Source organism: Bacillus rossius, chromosome 1, assembly GCF_032445375.1.
Source record: "Bacillus rossius redtenbacheri isolate Brsri chromosome 1, Brsri_v3, whole genome shotgun sequence".
Classification (NCBI taxonomy): Eukaryota; Metazoa; Arthropoda; class Insecta; order Phasmatodea; family Bacillidae; genus Bacillus; species Bacillus rossius.
In genome coordinates, this window is record NC_086330.1 from 66,179,213 (window position 1) to 66,197,845 (window position 18,633).

At 33.3% G+C, this 18,633-nt stretch overlaps 1 protein-coding gene across 1 annotated transcript in view; it reads left to right on the plus strand.

Moving 5' to 3' along the window:
- LOC134528946 (hemocyte protein-glutamine gamma-glutamyltransferase-like) overlaps positions 1-16,614 on the plus strand; it is a 55,070-nt gene extending 38,456 nt beyond the window's left edge. The window contains exons 9-16 of the mRNA XM_063362642.1: positions 154-408; positions 3,427-3,595; positions 5,699-5,796; positions 6,536-6,702; positions 6,942-7,065; positions 7,959-8,119; positions 9,246-9,382; positions 15,784-16,614. Coding sequence (XP_063218712.1) covers positions 154-408; positions 3,427-3,595; positions 5,699-5,796; positions 6,536-6,702; positions 6,942-7,065; positions 7,959-8,119; positions 9,246-9,382; positions 15,784-15,922 — 1,250 coding nt within the window. The 3' untranslated portion in view covers positions 15,923-16,614. The remainder of the gene's footprint in view (positions 1-153; positions 409-3,426; positions 3,596-5,698; positions 5,797-6,535; positions 6,703-6,941; positions 7,066-7,958; positions 8,120-9,245; positions 9,383-15,783) is intronic.
- Positions 16,615-18,633: the final 2,019 nt, after the last annotated feature.

Genomic DNA, 18,633 nt, shown 5'->3' on the forward strand with positions numbered 1-18,633 from the left:
CAAGGACGCGGCTGCAACCCAGAAACCAAGCTGTACTTTCTGAACCGCTTGGTGATCGACCTTAGAGCCCGCAGGCAATAGTGTTTGCATCAGAACCATAACTCGACGCCCGAGACGCGGGGCACCCTGTGTATCGCGAATCTACTTGCACAGTGTGCCGCGCCCTCGGCATCCCTTCTCGCGTGGTGTCCAACCTGGTGTCGGCGCACGACGCCAACGTCTCGCTCACCGTGGACCGCTACTACGACGTGGAGAACGAGGAGCTGCCCTTCAACCCGTTCTACGAGGGCGACGACTCCATCTGGAACTACCACGTGTGGAACGAGGCGTGGATGGTGCGCCCCGACCTGCCCAAGGGCTACGGCGGCTGGCAGGCGATCGACGCGACGCCGCAGGAGACAAGCGACGGTGAGACTCTGACGTTCCTGCCAACTGCCAAACATAATTTCCCTTCAACATAACCTCTCTCTAACATTTGGGAATCAATAATATAGTAAAAAAAATATAGTTTTATTATTTATTCATATGTAACGAGTAATTCTAGAAGAAGAATTAGCATGGGTTTACCCGGGTCAACTTAGCGCTATCCCAGATTTTGGGTAAATTCCGAATAATCACTAAATCATATTTTAATTCGGCGTCTACCCAAAATTGACTGTTTTACGTTTGAAAAACCAGAATATTGATAACTTTTGTTTAATTTTATGAATTGTACGTTCAAAAAAATTGATGCCTTAACTAAAAATATACCTATTTAAAATATTTTGAATGAGAAAATTTCGTAATTACGTGCAATCAAAATTATAATTATGAAAATAGTTCACAAAATGGCACGTTAAAAAAATAGTTCTTATGTCGTTATTAATAACATAGAAAAGTATCTATCTTTCTTTTAGCCACAAAAATAAATTTAAGAAATGACAGTTGGTAATGCAGATGACGAGAACATACGCAAGCATGCCGGAAGATTTAACGTGGCAGCAATCAATGAACAAATACATTGTGGAGTCTAATACCCCAAATTAATCCAAATTTTCATATCTTTAATAAAAAAATCGTCTTTTATGATTCGTTATTTCTTGGAAAAGGTAAAATAACTAAACATTGGAACATTTATTGTGAAAAATCCAAGGCAAATTACTGTTTCCTCTGTTCCCTCTAAACGACTTCGGAGGTGTCGTCGTCCGCGCGTTTTGTGTCACGTGCTCAATAATGACGCAACACCTAACATTACCCACTCAGCGTTGGGTAGATCTAGGTGTACGCGGGTAAATGTCGAATTATTTTGACTTTACCCAACAAACTTAAATAGGCTTATGCTAAGTTAGCCCTGGTAAACCTAGGTTTACTTTTTCGTCTAGCATTACACGTGTTACATATATATATGTGTGTGTGTTCATATATATAGCGAGCCCATTTATTTATAGTCACGTATTTTGCTCAAATTTGACAGCTCTCAGAAGTTTAATCAGTGGTATTTATTTCTGAAATGCAACTTGCACAACAGTACATGGTGTTTCACATGGTGTTTTTACAAGCATTGTTGACGGAAGAGTGGCAGAAGGATGCGTTGACCGTTGTTATTACTTTTAAGAATTTTCAAACATGAGACAAAGTTACTTGATGTAAACAATAGAAAAAAATAAGTAGCTAAAATTAGCTGGAGAAAATTGTGCGTCATAACCCTGCTTCTGTTATTAGTTACTATAAAGTACATAAAATAATATGTAAGTGCACGAATTAAAATAGAGCGAGGTGTTGCACTGGTAGGAAATTTATCTAGAATTTCATGGGAGGTGAGTTTGAATCCATGTCAGGCCATCTTGATTTCAGTTTAATATTTTTTTCCCAGAAAAATCTCCACGCAAATGATGGAATAGTTTCTTGACATTGGCAACGACAGATTTCTTTCCAAATTTTGCTGTTCTGTATCGTTGTTTGCTACCGTCTGTAATGACCTAGTTGAAGTCAAGATGAAATTAAAAAATGTATTTACCACAAAGTAATTTTAGAAGGTAAAATTAAAACAAAATTAAACATTTAAATGCGTATTATTCTTATCAGTGTATATAGATCTAGTTTTTAACTATATGCATTATTTGTATTATGTTACAAATAAAGGCCAGAATACAAACAGGAACAACAATGCAACATTAATCCTATTGAAGTTTTAAATAAATTATTTCTTTCATCCTTTGTTTGTATGCATTATCCTATCTAGCTTTGTTAACTATTTATAGCACTCACTTAAAACAGAGGCTTTGTACGTGTTAGCTATATCTTCAATGACTTCTGTAACGAAACAGTGACTTTTCATTCTTGATATATGACGTGGTCTAAAATTGCTAAGAAAAAAGTTATTTTGTTAAAGTAGCAATTTCTGCACTCGGTGCAAAAAATCTTCTATGCCATCTCGATAGGTCGGCCAGAGTTATGTGAATATGAATTTTTGTTTATTCTGAATTGTACGTATCTCATGTTTTCTAATGTAGGATAGCAGTAGCAACATATGTGTTTCACTTAGATTTAAATTATAGAATGGAAACCTATTATCATTTAGCCATTGCCAATTACAATTAATAGCCACATAAATAAGATAATTGGGATAAAATGTAGGTGACAAAATCAGGGGGCTCGGAATTATCCACTGATATTTTACTAACTGATAGTAATTCGACTACAATTAATAATGTTCCAAATTTTCTTCAGATTTATTCATGTTTTTAACAACATTATTTTAGTTTCTGAATTATATTATAACTGCTGCTTCTTGAAAACATGCGGATTGGTCTTTGCAAATGAATTATTAGTTACAGCGTTATATTTTGTAACATCAAGAAGATTTATTTGTTTTGATTTGACATTTAATAATCTAAATTAAATAATTTGAATACAGCGAGAGCAAAATAGAGAAAGAGCTTTAACTTAATAGGGAGAGGGGGTGATTATGTACGCGAATTTTTTTGACGTATGATCGAGTTATAATTGTTTGATTTCAAACAACGAAATGATACTTAGATAACAAAGAAAATGGAAGTTTGCCAAAAAAAAAAAACTAGTAACTGTACGTTAGTGAAACACTAGAAATTTATTTTTACCTGAACGACAAGTTGGAGTTAAAGTAATTCCTTTTCAGATTTATGAAGTGGCTTTAAAAAGGTTTAGTAAACGCGTATATTATTGGTATGCTTAAATATATTACTTCTGTAAAAAAAAATGTGTAACAGCTATTTGTACAGATGTGTTCAATTACACGTATTCTATTGTACCAACACCCGTTTACTTTTTTTTCTATTCTTCTTCGAAATGTCATATCTCCCAAATTTTTAAAGAATAGAATGCCACACAAAACGATTTGGTGTGCACTGCGGAATCCCGCACGGGTCGACTAGTATGTTCTTATCAACTGAATTCCTTCTGCTGCAGGATTTTTCCAGTGTGGTCCGACATCGGTGGAAGCCATCAAGTGCGGGGCAGTTGGATTCAACTACGACGTGCCCTTCATGCTGGCCTCCGTGAACGCCGATCTGATACGCTGGAAAGTGGATCCGGACTCCGATCAGTCGTATACGAAGATATACACCAACAAGTACCAGTGCGTATAAACACGTGTTGACTAGACTATACTTAAAATGAGGAATTATTAAAAAAAAAAAGTAAGTTAGTGTATTTTAGTGTAGTGTATAAAATATTTTACTTAAGTTTTTAAATAATTGTCTAGCTTTAAGTCTCTCTTCCTAAGATGCTTAGTAGTGTAGGCCTATATTGTTTTCTCAAACTTGTAAAGTTTATACAAATATTAATATCTTAATCAATTATGGATAAATATCTATGTTAAAATTTAAGATGACGTCTCCCGGAATGGTAACTCGCGAGGCCCTGATCATCTAATCATAACACAGAACGTTTATAGTACTGACATTTGAACTGATCTTGAGATACAATCGAAAATGTTTTTTTTTTTTTTTTTTTTTTTTTTAGGGATTGTGCTATTTTATTAAAATCAAATTTGTTTGAAATATAAAAAAATGTTCTCATCAAAGCAAATTGTTTCAACCAATTCAAGTTTTTGACCATAGCAATACACATTTTTCTATAAAACACATGTAAATATTAATTTAACTAATAAGTTTGTAAAAATAATTTTCATATTACTTTTATTTATTTATTCTATAAATTTTAAAAAAGAAAATATATTGATATAAAAAAAATAATTTCAAATATTTTAAAAAGAAGCATTTTTAATACATAATAAAATATTCCAGGCAAATAATGAATATTTCATTGCAAATATTACTGTCCAAACGGTTGAAACGAAATTATTCTCGGAAATGGCTCCATCTCCTTCGTTCAAATTTTCAGACTTGTCTTCGGGGGCGAGAAATTTATCGATTTAGTTTCTCAACTGTATGTAAACCTGTTTCACAAACATTTTTATATAAAAAATACAGTAACATGGCAGTAAACCGTTATCGCAAAGAATATAAGTATATTTTATAGACATGACTTACATGGAGAAAAATGATACAGAAAACAGATTTGGAAGATATGTAACAAATGTAATACATCCACCAAGTGAAACAAGACTTCACTATTCCACTTTTTATAATGTTGCAATATAAATATGCGATAGATCCCATTTTCAGATAACTTTTCCTATAGTTAACCAAAAATATTGTACTTTGAAAACATTTACATATATCAATCACTATAAAATATATTAGGTTGTGATGTTAATATATAAATTTATTCCAAAAATAACTTTGAATTGGAGCTTTGTTTGTTCCCAACAATACATTAGTAGCCGATGTAGTAAACTGTTCTGTACTTTAACCGACCACACCTGAGGGTGTTAGTATACCAGCATGATGGGATTAAACCAATTATAGGCATCACTAGCTTACATTTATAGGTATTTGTTAAACAAAAAATTTAAATATATATTTTATATTTTTTTAAAGGAAAATAATTAATTATAAAGACAACTAAAGCCATAAAAAATGTTATTTCCAAGAATATTATCGAGACAATTTACAATAAAATTTATTTCAATATTTATTTTGAAATCATCAACATATAATATTATAGGGTGATACGACTCACCAACAACTTTTGCAGCCACAGAAAACACTTTCGTGATAAATTTCAATGTTTATAAAATATTTTAAACTTTTTTTAAATTTTCTTAGGGATATAATTAAGCCTCGCATATTGAGGTTAAACTGTGCTCACGATATGGCCAAAACTGCATAATTTTGTTTGTAACTTAGACTATGAGCTTAGCTTATAAAACTCGGAAATTGTTGTTTTGTGACACATAAAACGTTATCATAGCTACCAAAGGTACACTTAGTTATTGAGTATCAATTTATCTCTTTAATTAAATGAAATTGAATATTAATAATATTAATTTAAAGTCACTTTATACCTCATATTTTATTATTAGTCGAGCAATTCTTATATGTTAAAGTACTCTCAATAACATCTCTAGCAATTTGGTTTGGATTTTCTGAATAGTTTTACTGGGTTCTCATATATTTAACAACTGAGAAGCTCCTTTGTTTTACCTTAGCTACTATGGAATTACATCCATCGGTGTCGGTACCTTTAATGTTAATATTCACTTTATTTTATATTGTTTAATCACTGTTGTGCGTAGTTTGTGTTGCACTTATCTTTAGCACTTCAACGTTTACAGCATTGGGAAAATGATCTACACCAAGCATCCCTGGATTTTCGATCCAAATGGAGACACTGACAGAGAAGATGTCACTAGAAACTACAAAGCAGAGGAAGGTAGGACAGTTTCTTAGTGCGAGTTAAAAAATACATTTATATATAATACATATTTTTGCAAACGTAATCAAATAAATATTTGTGGCAGGAAAAATTTATTTTCAACATTAAAATCTTAAAAAAAAGGATTTTTTTTATGAAATGATTTCGTTCTAAAAATAACAAATACCTTCAATTCAAGTTATATAAAATTTATCATTTAACTAATGATCCTATGTTAAAAGAATAAGAATATAATACAATAATTTACTATATGTGTTTGGTAGATTTTTTTTAAAGTTAGTAAAGATATATATATATATATATATATATATATATATATATATATATATATATAATATACCTTTTCAAACAATAGCTGAACAACCAAACTTCAATGGAAAAATTGTCTTATTTAAACCGAAAATTTTAAGGTGACATAGTAAATACGAAAATAGAGTATGTATAGGTCACGAAATTATTGCTAGTAATTTATGTTGTTTTTTTTTATCTTTAACAAAACTTGTAATTTGTACTGATATTTTTCCTGGAATTAAAAAATTGAAAGCTTATTACAATTGTTGATTAAAAAAATTACTGTTTAAGAGGTTCATGTTAAAATTCTTACTACTAGGGTTTAATTATTGAAGAATATTGTTTCATAATATAAAAACTTTCAATGTAGATTTTATCTACTATACATCACCAAACCATAAAATTCATTTTGATTTTAACACAAACCGAATTCATCTGTTTACAGGAACACCAATGGAACGCCTTTCTCTCATGAATGCTGTTAGAAATCTGACACGGGCCAAAGAGGTCTTCGAGATACCTAGCGTCTCCAGGGAGGACATGGTGTTTGAACTCGTAGACCTTGAAAAAATTAAAATCGGGGAGGACTTCAGTGTTGTAGTGAACATCGAGGTAAATATGGCCGGTAATATTGTAATAATATTTTACAAAGTTATTTTTTAGAAAGAATTAAATAACATATAGAGGATGTCAATAATATCACATTTACATTTAAGAAATTGCATTATTTATTCTATGTCAAGTAAAATAAAGTAAGATATTATACCATTATAATGACATCAACGATATTAGCACAACTACAAAGTAAAGCAAATTATTTAATGGGTAGTGTGCTGTAACGTTACTTTCAGAACAAGTCCAGCGAGGTAAGGAAAGTTAAGGCTGCTCTTTCTGCAGCGAGTGTCTTCTATACTGGAATAAAGGCCAACGTGGTGAAATCTGCTTCCAACACTTTCAAGATCCAGCCGAACAACAGTGAGTAGTCGCATAACTGTATGAAGTTGGTGGTCTCATTAAAGACACTTATTAGTATGTAGCATAGGCATATTTCCGTTCCTTAAGTGATCCATGTTAGGGGTAAATTTTATTTAATGCAGTTTCTTGGACATACGCCATTAACGTTTTGCGCTGTTTGTCATGGACTAAGTTCCTTCAACAGAATTCTTGTGCTGTCTGATATTTATTGGTTGAACATTTTTTGTCCGTGCTTTCGTCGTTGTGTTGTCCATAATACTTGTTTAGTTTCATCTTTGGTTCCGTTTGTCCGACATCAGCTGATTAAGTCTTGTTTTCTGGTTGTTTTTTTTATATTTTCGTATTTTAGTTGATGACGAACAGTGCAAAACTACAATAGCATATGTAAAAAAAAACTGCATGAAATCATAATTCCGTTAAATCATAAAAATTCCTTGCTCTATTAAGAGGTAGCGTTAATATCTTTTACACTATGTTCAAAGAGTAATGAATGTATATGTTTTAATTTATTCAAGAGGGATCACAGGCTTTGACGACCATTGTCTGAAGTTTCTTGGTTTCTGGGCTCTAGCTGCGTCATAGGCGAAGATTTCAGCGTGGCTTCGGTCGACCTTGGAGTCACCGTCTTCAGAAAAGCACCCAAAACTTCGGTAAAATCTTCGCCTATGACCTGGCTAGAACCCAGATGCAGAACAACTCAAGCAACTTCATGTTTACAAATGTTTGTGTACTTACACGAGAAATTCTTAACTTGGGTTTAAAAAGTTAGTTAAATTAGTCAAATGGACTACGGGAATGAGGCGAGAAGCGGCAAGGCCATGTTCCACAGGGAAAGCTTTGGTTGTAAAAACACTTGAAGGGACCTTTCATGACAACGCCAAGTCTGCTTGCAGAGGAACAATTGAAGTTGAGGGTGAAGGCGGACGAGTACTTGGACAAGCTGGTGGAGTACTGCCTCATGAAGATATACGCCATCGTGTCTGTCGAAGAGACCAACGAGACGTGGGCTGACGAGGACGATTTCGAGGTCATGAAGCCAAAGTTGAACATTCAGGTATTGAACATAACCTGTGCCGGAACTTTCCAGCCTTAAGGAAGATTTACACAGCGCTGCTTTATTCACTTTGGTCTTGCTTCTTTACTCTTCAGCGAAACTGAAAATATGCGGGTATTATTTTAATCACTTGTGTTCTATAAGAGCGAAGTGTAGGTATGCGTCCATCCGTACACTGTAATTTTTTGTAAACGGAACCGATGTATTCATGTAAAATTACAGATATTACGGTACTGCATTCAAAATTTTACACATTGTATCACAATAAAATAATGTTCGCTGTAATACTGGGTTCGGATACTTACCCAGGAATTTATGCTATGGGTTGTCCAAGTATCTCCAATAGTTAACGTATTTTTGTAAACCGTCCCCTAAAAAGCTTTCCAGTATTAACAGAAGACATTAATAAGCATTATAAAATAAAACAGATTGCAATTTTTGAATATTCTATTATCTTTTATATTAGGTATTTTAAATAATATTCTTGAATGAAACATCAATTAAAATATACAATTATGCGCCAATGTATGTAAGAAATGCTGAGTATTATCTCGAAAAAAGTATTTCATATGCAAACTATAACTTTGTTTTAAAAAGTTACAATATATATATATATATATATATATATTTACTTAGTACTATCATCTCTTTCTTGACGACTGGTTTCCAAATAAATCTTTTGTAAAAGACCAGACAATTTTTCTCTCTGTATATTTTAAATTATCCAAGTTCCTTACTTCCTATGTCAGAAAGTTAATTGGCTAGTACTGGGTGCGTATGCTAGACGTTCAGCCTAATGGAGTTTGTTTTCTTGTTCCTCGTTTTAAATTCGGTTAGTCTTGAAGCCTAACATATCCGTACCCCGAAATTACGATTGAAGACCTCGAGCAAAAAGCGCAACAGTGGCTCGTAGTTCATTATTCTGAGAAGACTTATCTTCTAAACGCTGGCGTCTTCTTATATTTAAAGTAGCACAGTCATAACGTTTCGACGCTAATGGCTTTATTCACCAGTATTTCACGTTGTTTAAGCACCATATTAATCACGCTTTAGTATTATAATTAAAGTTGCTTTTGTCAAACTAACTTCTAGCAAAATGAAATATAATAATAATTTATGCTTGCAGGTAGATAAAGAGATACCAGTCAATGTTCCTGTGACGGTAGTCTTTAGTTTCACCAACCCTTTGAAGAAAGAACTTGAGAAATGCTTTTTCAAGTACGAAAGTCCGGGTGTCTCGAAACCTCAAACTTTCCCCTACAGGTAAGTTACAATGTACATACTATGTAAAAATTGCTTTTCTTCCAACAATATTTTACTTCCAACAAGCTAGTAATTGCAACTTTTTTCGCAAAAATTTTAGAATAGTGCCGATTCTGTACTGAACATTGTAATAGGAGTATATAAAATATTCCAAACGTCTGTAACAAAAGATATAGACCTAACAACATGTCAGTTTCATTTTAGAGTACATATATATTGAAACCATTCATAAGAGTCAAATTTGGAAAGTTATAACGTGTAGACCTGTTTATGTTTAATATAAATTACCGGTGCAAAAATCCTGATGATTTTTTTAGTGATTCAGAAATAAATTTAATCCTAATTTAATTACACCTAATAATTTTTTTCTTCACTGTTAGACATTTTTTTTAAATTAAAACACGGGCATATTTTTAAACTCTAGATTTGCCTATTTAAAATTTTCACTTTTATGTAAATGTGACTTGCTTATAATTTATATAACTGAATTACAACCTAATATAATTTTAATTTAATACAAAAACTTTTTTAAAAAGTAATTTTCGAAAATTTAATGATTATTGAAAATGTAGAATAGAGGATTAAAAATTTTATCATTTAACTTATACAAGGGCAACATAAATAATGTTTGCACTTGATAAAACAAACATCACAATTTTTTTTAACTCCCCCCTCTTTTCAATTAAAAATATGATTTATAAATAAAATTTATAAAAATATATTTTATTTTGAGGTTAAAATATAAACAGCTCATAAAAATTCGAAAATCATATTTTTGTGAAAACACAACATTAGTAAACCCAATAAAAATCGGAACTTTTACTAACTTAGGTGTACAATTATTGTTATATAAGTAATTTTTTTCATTATTTTTTATGTTCAATATATAATGTTCTTAATTATTTCGTATATAAAGTATTTAACTCAACCAAACCTAAAGTTTTTTCATTATGAATCAAAATTCAACTATGATAAAACACAAGATAGTAATTTTAATTGTTCATGTTTTATTAATTTCTTCCTGCAAAGTTTGGTTCCTACCACTTAAATTTTCTATTATCTCTAAACCTTTCTTTCCTTAATCCAATGTAAATATTTTACATATCAGATAGAGGAGATTTAGGAAACTTGTAAATAGAATTTGGTAGTTTGTGTGTGTATATACATATTCCTGTGCAATAACTTACATAATGCTTAACGAGATTCAGAGATATGGCTTTACTTCAAAACGAAATACCTTATATTTATCGTTGGAAATCGGAAAGAACTAAGGGTTTTTCCGTCAGCTATATAAGTATCAGGCATTTAAATTTTGTTTTTATAAGCCCAAACATACACCTATTACAATGCTTTAAGCTAAAATTTCTGAAAGTGGTGAAAAATACATTGTTGTTTTAATATGTTTTTTCTACTACGTAAAAAAAGAATTTTCCGTTTATTAGCTAATAAGATAATTTTTTGCAATAAGACTAAATTTTATACCGAAGAAGAATTTTAGACAATGGTTAAAATGATTGGTATATTTTTTTATTTAAGTTGTTAATCATGAATGCCTCAACTCCACATCCATCACTTTCAGAGAATAGGCAAATATTTAAATGACAAAAAATTATCACACTTTTACTTCCTTTTCAACCACTTTCCGGAAAATGGAAAGAAAAAAAGCTATTTTACTCAATATGCACGGAATTTTTTCTTAGAGTCGTATCGTACATCCCTCTTGATTTTCTTTGGTGAAATATTGTTTTTATTTGTTTAAAAACAAAACTTAACACCAATTTAATACCTTTGCTACCGAATTCCCAATAATGGATTCAAAGTTATGTAACTCATTAAGTAAGTAGTTCATAACAAGTTTCTTTAAGCCTTCTTTATAAGATTTGAAGTATGACTTTTATAACAAAAATTATTATCCCCTTAAACAATGCGTTCCGAACCTGTGGGTAATTACCACTGCGGGGGTAATAATGCTGTTAATTTTTAGATAATACGTAGAATGACATCAGCGCCATGTGACTTGCGGTATCTCGCGCTGATGAAATTCTTAAAGACGAAAATGTGTTAGCCAAAGTAGAATTTCTCGGACTACGCGAGAGTACCACTTTCAAAGTGGAATTTCAAAATTTTCACCTCGGTAATTTTGGCGAAAAGTAGGTGCTGAATATATTTTATAGCTGACAGATCTCTTAGGATGATGATAACTTTTGCTACCACTTGTGGACGTGTGTGTGGCTTCTCAACTTTAGTAACAATAAAAACGAAGGCCATAAACCGTCTCAATGTGAAACGTGACTTGAGATGCGCGTTAAGTGAAACTAAACCTAACACAAAAAAAAATGGTTGTCTGTAAAGTCGGTTTACGGACGATAGTTTAACGTGACAACGTCATAACAAAACATTGATGAAATGATTGATCCAGAAGAAAAGGAAATATATTCGGCCTGAGACTGAGTCGTAATTGGTTTTTGCAACCAAACCATTTAGACATTTAAAATGTTATATTATTTGAGAAAGATTGTTTTTTTTTTAATTTTTCTATCTTTTGTTTGATAAAATGTACCTCTGCATATATTTATGAATAAAATCGAATCATTTTTATTGAATTATCACTATCTTGTATGGATACAAAGGAGTGAAATGAAATGTACAATTTAATTAATAAATTAACTTTTATTTGCATTCATTAATGCAAATATATTTATTACCTACTTTTGAAATGTTGCGTACGTCGTATTTATTTATACAAGAACAAAAAAAATTTCGCAGCTGCCGGGATTTGAACCGATAACGCTAACTACAATACCACGAGGCCAATTTAAACTTGATAGTATCAAATAGAATATACTTGTAATAAATGTTTTTTCATTGTAGGGGAATAATATTATTTCGTTTTTATAACACGATTTCATAACAAATACGCATCCCAAATACACCAAACTTATTTATAATGTGTTACAATATTTTTTAAAACATTGTGCAAAAGATCCCGGGTGTAATTTGAATTATTATGTGTAACTGTATAACACCATTGTTGGTTCAAAACGTATTTGAATATTCAACATTACTTTTAAATAACCGTACCGATTGTGCTGAAAATCGGTGGACGATAGTTAAATTACGTAATATTAATAATTCAAACGACGAAAACATGATTGAAAAGTCAAATCGATGGTTGTTCCAATCGAGTGGAAGAGAGATGCCACGCATGCGTACAATGAGTAAACAGGGCACATCCGTAGTGGGACATCCGTAGTGGGACACTTTTTCGTGCATGCAGCCGGCGTTCATCGATTTATTAGACGTCACGTCAAACAAACTTGCGAATGCAAAACAATTCCAACCTTCACATTTACTGTCATTCGTTATTTAAGAAAGTAGGTACATTTAAATTGTAGTTACGTACATTTTTATGCAATTTTATGATTAACAAATGCTATTTGAATCCATGTTTTGTTTTCTTCGACAGCATTTTAAAAGGGAGGGGGGTGAAATAAGTTTTCCTGATAGGTCATAGGGATAGCAAGCCCGAAAAGGTTAGTAACAGGGGCCTTAAACCCATACTTAGGGGCAGGAATTTTTCACGAAATAATTTCAACGTTTATTAGACAGGACCAAGGTATGCCTGCACCAGAGGTTTCTACCTTGTGTTTGGCGGCTGTCTGCGAGAGATGTCGCTGCCTATTTGGCCTAGCCACTCTGGATGTATTTGCTTCCTCGCTGAATCACTGTGACTGGTGTTGTGACAATCGACATGCACCTGAAAGAAACTCACCGAATCACGAAATAGACGACGATACAATTTTTAACTTTTAGCTGGTCTCGGAATCTTTTCGCGGAACATTCTTGCCCCTAACCATAACTTATGTTCAAAGTTTTAAGAATTGATAGTAGCATTTACTAAGATGTGAGTCGTTGATGCTTAATTTCTTACCTCCTGCTTTATTTAATTTACATAAATAAGATTTTCTTTATAAATGCTAACAGCATCTATCAGGAGAAGAATATTGGAAAACCAAAAAGAAATCATAGGTTTTTAATGATAATTAACATCACCCAATATTTTAACAAGTTTTAAATCAGATTTCGTGATAACACATATTTTTAAATTGTTTTGCACATTTATTTATGGTGTTAAGTTATGATATATAGCGCGTGTATAAATGCAGTTAACACGCAGAAGTAAGCGTGTTAAAAGGATAGGAAAGGTTGCATCGTGCATGAATTATCAGAATATAAAAACAATAGTATAATCTGAATGAATAAACAGAATTCGATGGTGTTGGTTTTGTCGGCTATATATTTTCAGAATGGAGACCGGAATGTACAAAAATAATTAATACAGTGTTTAATTTAAAAAAAAATTCAAATGGTTATCCACAAAATAATGACTTAAAACAAAAACTAAAAAAATATAAAAAAATTGGTTGTCTGTAAAGACGGTTTACGGACGATAGTTTAAAGTGACGTCATAACAAAACATTGACGAAATGATTGCATACTTTTATGAATAAAATTGAATCATTTTTATATTATCACTATTTTGTATGGATACAAAGAAGGAGTGAAGTGAAATCTACAATTAATTGATAAATTTACTTTTATTTGCACTCATTAATTCAAATATGTTTATTACCTTAACGAAGAGATTATTTTAACTATAACTTTGATACATATTTGCTATTTAACTTATTCCAATCTGTGTTATTCTGTTAAGGATAGGACGATGATAGGAAAAGTAGGAAACGAATGGGAGTGTTTCAAGGATGATGTGAAGGAAAATGGCTTACCCAACACCAAAATGCAGTCAAAAATAATATATTTGCGCCACGGACTCTGCAGCAATGCTACGAGGAACGGGTTAGCAAAGAGCAATGAAAATGTTACATTGAAATGCATGAAAACATAATTACGCCACGGACTCGGTCGCAATGCTAGGAGGTTCAGGATAGCAAAGAGCAATATAAAATGACCGTAACGGGACTCAGCGAAACGGGACAATGAGCGTAATGGGACACTTTTTCGTGCATGCAGCCGGCGTTTATCGATTTATTAGACGACACGTCAAAACATTTTGTTATAGAATTATTAAATTCACATAGTAAAAACCTCTTTAGTTAGCAAATTTTAGAACTAAATATATGTTAATTATTTTCTTTTTAGAATTGCATAGAAGAATAAGTTACAATGACCTTAAAAATACAGTCTACTTCATTTCTAAGATCTGGTTGTTATAGAGGCTGTTCTTGTGTGATTTAAATAATATGGCGGCCTTTTTTTTTTTTTAGGGGGGAAATGGTAGTTTCATGCCATTGTTTTTTTAAAAACGTGTTTCCAATTTTTTTTTAAACCATACTCTGTATTAATTATTTCTGTACATTCAGGTCTCAGTAATGAAAGTGTCTAGCCGATTTAATAAAACCACATGAATCAAGTAGTTCTTACTTTATTATTGTTTCTATATTCTCTTCATTAATGCGCGATGCGATTTTCCCATCTTCTTAAACAATTGCACTACGGAGGTCAGCCTAAAAACAGGTAAAATATTTACTCAACAGTATGATGCCCAATGTCGTTATTTATATCAAAAAATATATAATTATATTTTCTGCTTGACGTTTTTGTCAACAGTAATTTTATTGGAGCCGGTGGTACACGATGATTCTGACCAAGGAAATTAAAAAATATAATGGCTAGGCAGAAATTTGAACACGGTTCTTCTGTCATGTTTGTCTGGCGTTTTATCGAGTTTCATTTTTTAGTGTTTTTTTAATATAATTCTAAATAGATTGTTCTCTGTAGTTCAAACAAAGCCTTCCCCGGGGTTGGAACCTGGGCATTCCTCACTGCGTGCATCCGTCTACGCCGTGGATGTCGATTCCCCGGAGTACCACCCCACTCCGCTCAATGATGTTTAACATCTTAGCGCTCGGTATAAGGCATGTGTAACTACAGCGCTGCCATCTGAGGCAGATGGTGCGAACCAAATTTCACAAAGTCAAAGGGAAAATTTATACCATTAACTGTTTAAGGAATTTTAACAAGAATTTATTTTCGAAAATCAGGTCCAAAACCGGGCATTCATTTTTTTTTCCTTTCAAGTCATCTTTGCTTCTAACGCAGGTGTTTTAGTATACGGTTTAAAATTTGGGCCTGCAAATCGAATGGATCGATAGTCGACGTAGATGCTCCGGCAGCGAATTCTAGCGGTGGGTGCGGAGACTAGGTGGGAATCTCTTCAAGAAACGTAGCTGAAAACACAAGTATCTTATATTTATTACATGAGGCATTTTTTTTAAAGAATTCTACGTAAAATTTCGTGTCCCGCGTTTCGTGTTACAAGTGCATCTGCAACACGAGATCACGTTGCCGAGGTTACGCGTGAGTCTGTGGTTGCCTTCCAGGAACATCTCGGCGGGAGAGACGGTGATGGTCCAGCACAGCTTCACGCCCAAGGTGGCCGGCGAGATGAAGCTGGTGGGCAGCTTCGCCTCCAGGCAGCTGGTCGACGTCACCGGCTCGGCGGTCGTCGAGGTCTACTGACGGCCGACCGCAGACCCGTCGACGGCTGCGGCCCTCGAGACCCTCCCCAGAGCGCGCCCTGGCTGCAGTCGAACCACGCTCATCACGAACGTAGAGTAGAACTTTCTCACTGAAGTCTATTAGTTTTTCAATTCGTACGTGCACGTTATAGGTTATAGTTTTACACGTCATAAACACCCTGTTTAAAGTTTACTATCATATATCCTAGTTATTTATTATATTTATATATTAATAATTATAATCAAAAACACTTTCAGTAAGTTAAAAATAGTATTATCTCTTACTAGAATGTATGTTATTTTTGTCAAAAGGATGTTACTTTAAAGATAAGATCACTTTGGAATATTTTAAAATTGTGTATTGTAATAATTTATGTTTTGAGATAGATTTTGTTGTTATACGATATATTTGATAGTGGCTTAGTTATTTATTAATTTTAAATTATTATAACATATATTTTAGTTCTATTTATTGAGATTGTTAATTTTTTAATTTGCTTCAAATCAGAATTAGTTTTTGATGATGTTGTTAAAAAAATTAAGAATTATTACAGCTTTAAATTATTGTAAAATAAATATTATCTGTGAGTCCACGCTAGGGGATAAACAAATTACGAAATTTTTATTTTTTCTTAGTTAACCAATGTTATGTAAAGCCATAAATGAGTAATAAACGTAGATTCTCACGTTTCATTTTATTTCGTACTTTTTAAGTCCTACTATCTGGTATATATTATGGTTTTATTTAATTTTTTTCAGGAAAAAAAACCTACGTAAAGAATGGGACGTTTAAATAATATGCTTTAAGCAATAGGTTTTAAGTTTATTTGGTGCACACAAACACCGGCGCACACGCGAGCACAGTGAACCAAGCAGAGCACGAGCCGCCCAGCGCCGACGAGCGGCGCCTCGCTCTGAGGTCCCTCCCGCTGCACGTCTGCGCATGTTTACGTGCAGTTCCACGGCCACGGCGCAGTTCTGTGCGCCTCTGTGTGAACAAGGCTTTGCTTTTTAGAATGCTCCGACGTGAACCTGCTCTTGCTTGTCGTGCGTAAGAGCGTGCGTATTCAGGGGTAGGCTATAGGGGTGCATATCTCCTTCTCTCCCCCGCCCCATTTTCCAAGAAGAATTACAAAAAAAAAAAAAAATGAGCTAGTCTTCCAGTACACGCCAGATATGTGTAACATCTAACCTCGGTAACGAGAAAAATCACGTGCTGTCATGTTACAAATAGAATAGGCCTACACTTATAATACAAAACTCGGACACGAAATTTAATATAGAATTATTTGAAACAATGCCCAGTGTGATAAATGTACGCAAATTGTATTTTCTACTACATTTCTTGACGCGGATCACACATAGTTTTCGCAATTACCGCTAGAATTCGCTGTTGGAGCAGCCACGACGACTGTAGAATTATTATATTTGCATAGAGAAATTTTTAACTATATACAATGAAACGGCGCTGATAAAATAGAAAACAAATTTAAAAAAACGGAACCCCGTTTTTGGACCTGGTTTTCGACATCAAATTTTATTAAAATCCTGACCATCTTGTCAAAATTCATCAAACCTGTAAATACTACAGTAGTATGTAAATGGGGCTCCGGAAACAGGGTCCAGGGTGACGATTGAGGATTGTCGGTCAGCCATATTGGATTGTGACGTCACGGCGGAAATCTTGGAGGGTTGTGACCTTGACCTTTGACCTTGACCTTGACCCCGACGGCCATTTTGAATCCGCCATCTTGGATCCGCCATATTGGATGACGTAATTGTGTGCTCTCGAAAATTCCAGTGATGTGTTTTCCGCCATTTTGAATTATGAAGTCACCGTTGCCATTTCCGTTACGGCCGCCATCTTTAACTTTTTTATTTATTATCCGATTTTAATGAATTTTTTTTTAAATTTATAAAAAATTCAAATAATAAAAATTAAATAAAAAATATTTAAAAAACAAACATTTACGACACGGAGCTCGGAGTCCTCGGTTCGAACCCGGCGAGTGCAAAAAAATAAAAATGGCGACCGATCCTTCCCCCGCGGTGGGTGCTGGCAGACTGACCCCCACCACTTATATCAAAGTATATATATATATTCACCTAGTAAGACGTCATGACCGCCATCTTGAAAATCCGTAATTTTTATGTCAGAAAAACGGGAAAAATTTTAAAAATTATAAATAAATTCAATTAATACAATTTTAATGAAAAATTTAAAAAAAACTAGAAATGTCCCCATAGTGGCTTAAATTCCTCATGGTCAAGCCGCTCTAAGCCGCATGCTGTGGGGAGCTTTGATCGTGACCCTGGCGGCCATATTGGATTCTAGATCACTGCTCATTTTGTTACGGTCATCATCTTTAACTTTTTTATTTATTATCCGATTTTAATGAAATATTTTTTTAAATTTATAAAAAAATTAACTTATTAGAAAACGGATTGATTAGATCGATTCCTGTCCTTGGTTCGAAACCGGTGAGGGCAAAAAAATAAAAAAACACATCAGATCCTTCCTCCACGGAAGCTACCTACAGACTGACTTACCATCAGTAACAAGGTATATATCGTAAACTGATATGACGTCATGTCGGCCATCTTGGCTTCATCCACTGGAGACTATCATCTTGTTTTCGTCTGCTAAAGTGTGCAGACGACATGTTAGAATAATTTTCTGTTCACCATACCTTTAACCTCTTCTGTTGGCAT